Source organism: Sinocyclocheilus rhinocerous, unplaced genomic scaffold (genome assembly GCF_001515625.1).
Source record: "Sinocyclocheilus rhinocerous isolate Xijiao unplaced genomic scaffold, SAMN03320098_v1.1 scaffold206, whole genome shotgun sequence".
Lineage (NCBI taxonomy): Eukaryota > Metazoa > Chordata > Actinopteri > Cypriniformes > Cyprinidae > Sinocyclocheilus > Sinocyclocheilus rhinocerous.
In genome coordinates this window covers 1035458-1037497 of record NW_015647488.1, presented here as the reverse complement: position 1 = coordinate 1037497, position 2040 = coordinate 1035458, and the positions used below count along the sequence as shown (strand labels likewise).

At 39.4% G+C, this 2040-nt stretch overlaps 1 protein-coding gene across 2 annotated transcripts in view; it reads right to left on the bottom strand.

The window, feature by feature from the left end:
* Positions 1–336: 336 nt before the first annotated feature.
* The window catches only part of LOC107709286 (eukaryotic translation initiation factor 3 subunit I), an 8377-nt gene continuing 6673 nt past the window's right edge, over positions 337–2040 (bottom strand). For both annotated transcript variants that reach the window (XM_016513748.1, XM_016513747.1), the window contains exons 7-11: positions 1312–1422; positions 1137–1226; positions 971–1044; positions 737–829; positions 337–613 (exon numbers count right to left, since the gene is read on the bottom strand). In XM_016513748.1, the coding sequence (XP_016369234.1) occupies positions 532–613; positions 737–829; positions 971–1044; positions 1137–1226; positions 1312–1422 (450 nt within the window). In that variant the 3' untranslated portion in view covers positions 337–531. The remainder of the gene's footprint in view (positions 614–736; positions 830–970; positions 1045–1136; positions 1227–1311; positions 1423–2040) is intronic.

Genomic DNA, 2040 nt, shown 5'->3' with positions numbered 1-2040 from the left:
TGCAGTGTCTGTAATGTAAGATGCCTAAGACAAGTGCTACAGGGAGACAACTGATCATGCTTGCAGTGGAAAACCACATGTAACCATGTGTCCCAAAAGACGTTTTCAAGAACATGCAAGAAGAGTGAAGTAGCATCTCACTGCAAGAACTAGCAAATCGCAGCATTTTAATTTTTGGAAGAAATATCCCTTTAATGCGTGTAATGAACAATATCCATAACCTAGATTAATTGTGGAAAAAAAAATACTTGTATTAGTTAAACCACACATACCCATTTTAGTATTTCTACAGTGATGGCACCAATATGTAAAAAGACAAGCAGTAACAAAACAGGCCACTTTATCTCACACCCAGTTTATTCAGAATGTTCCATTCATTAAATATATATTGGATCAAATGCTTTAAATGCAATATTTGTATGAAGGTGACCGTATGAAACACAATCTCTATGTTCATCCTTGTGAAGTCGATCAGGTGTTACTGTTGTGTTCAAATGGTGATCTGTTGGGAATGTTGACGGTCACTGGCTATTACGCCTCAAGCTCAAAATCAAAATAGTGGGGATCAAAGTAATGAATTCTGACGTAACCATCCTCTCCTCCACTGCTGTAACTGTGGGTGCAAAAGAGAGTGATGGTTAATGAAATTATGAAAGACAAATATTGAAAACAAATTTTACATGACAAATTTAAATCAAAGTAAATGTTATAAGAAAATATAAATGCAGGAACTCACCTTTTCCCATCTGGGTGGAAGGCCACGCAGTTAATGGGGCCGAAGTGTCCCTTCACACGGCCAAACTCCTCTTCATAAGCTGCATGGAAAAACCTAGAAGAGTGTGGCAATTCTGGATAAGGATTAGTTTTCCTTCATATCAATGCATTTTCAAGATTTTACATTGCCATTACTTTACCAGGCCTGCAAATGACATTTTCCACGCGTGTGTGAATCACAGTTGAACACACTAACCTGGCCTCGAATTTACCGATCCTAGTAGAGGTGGTTGTGACTTCCATGGCCTCCTGACCACCTCCCATCACCACCTGAGCAACACAGTTTGCTTGCAGTTACACAAATAACACACATTAACTGAAGTTCAGCATGGGAGACACTACAGTAGATTTCCAAGACGTACATGGTCCATGATGGGTGAGATAGCAGCGGAGTTAACGGGTCGCTCTGTCTTGAAGGTTTTGATGTGCTCGAGGCTTGTGGAGTCAAACAGCTGCACAACGAATGAAGCGGTATGTGAGTCAGACTAACCCAGCATTATTCCTGACACAGTTTACCATTCGCTTTTCGACACAAACCTTGGCAGTACAGTCTTTGGAGGCACTGATGAGCATCGTGAGATCCACAGACGACTGGATGTCGTTGATCTGTTTGGTGTGTTCCTTTGCCACCTTCAAAATCTCCCCTGACTGAAGAATCACACATTAGACAACCAACGTCTCTTAAATCTGTAAGATTTGTAATGTTTTTGAAGACTCTTCTAAGGCTGCATTTATTTTTATACAGTAAAAACAGTAATGCTGTAAAACATTACAATTTTAAATGACTGTTTTCTTTGATATATTTTAATTTATTCCTGTGATGCAAAGCTGAATTTTCAGCATCATTGCTACAGTCTTCAATGTCACATGATCCTTCAGAAATCATTCTACTGTGCTGATTTGCTGCTCAAGAAACATTTCTTGTTTTCATCATCATGGTTTCCCATACATTGATTTATTTGTGGTGGCCCGCCACAATATCAACACTGACCACCACAAATAGATTTTCCAAAAGGCTTTGAGTTTGATAAATAAACATGACCAGTTTCAAAATCAAAACGTGGCACAGGTGTTTTTATATGAATGTATCTTTTTTTTGAAGGGAACCGATTGTCTTCAGAAAAGTTTTGATGTCATTTTTATTTAATCTTTCCTCTAATGCCTGATAAAGCAGCGTTCATGAGCCCAGAGCTGCTATGATTACAGCCGTTACCGGGGAAACCGCTATTTCTGCCGCTCCAAAAGCGCCTCCTGCTGGCAGAGAAT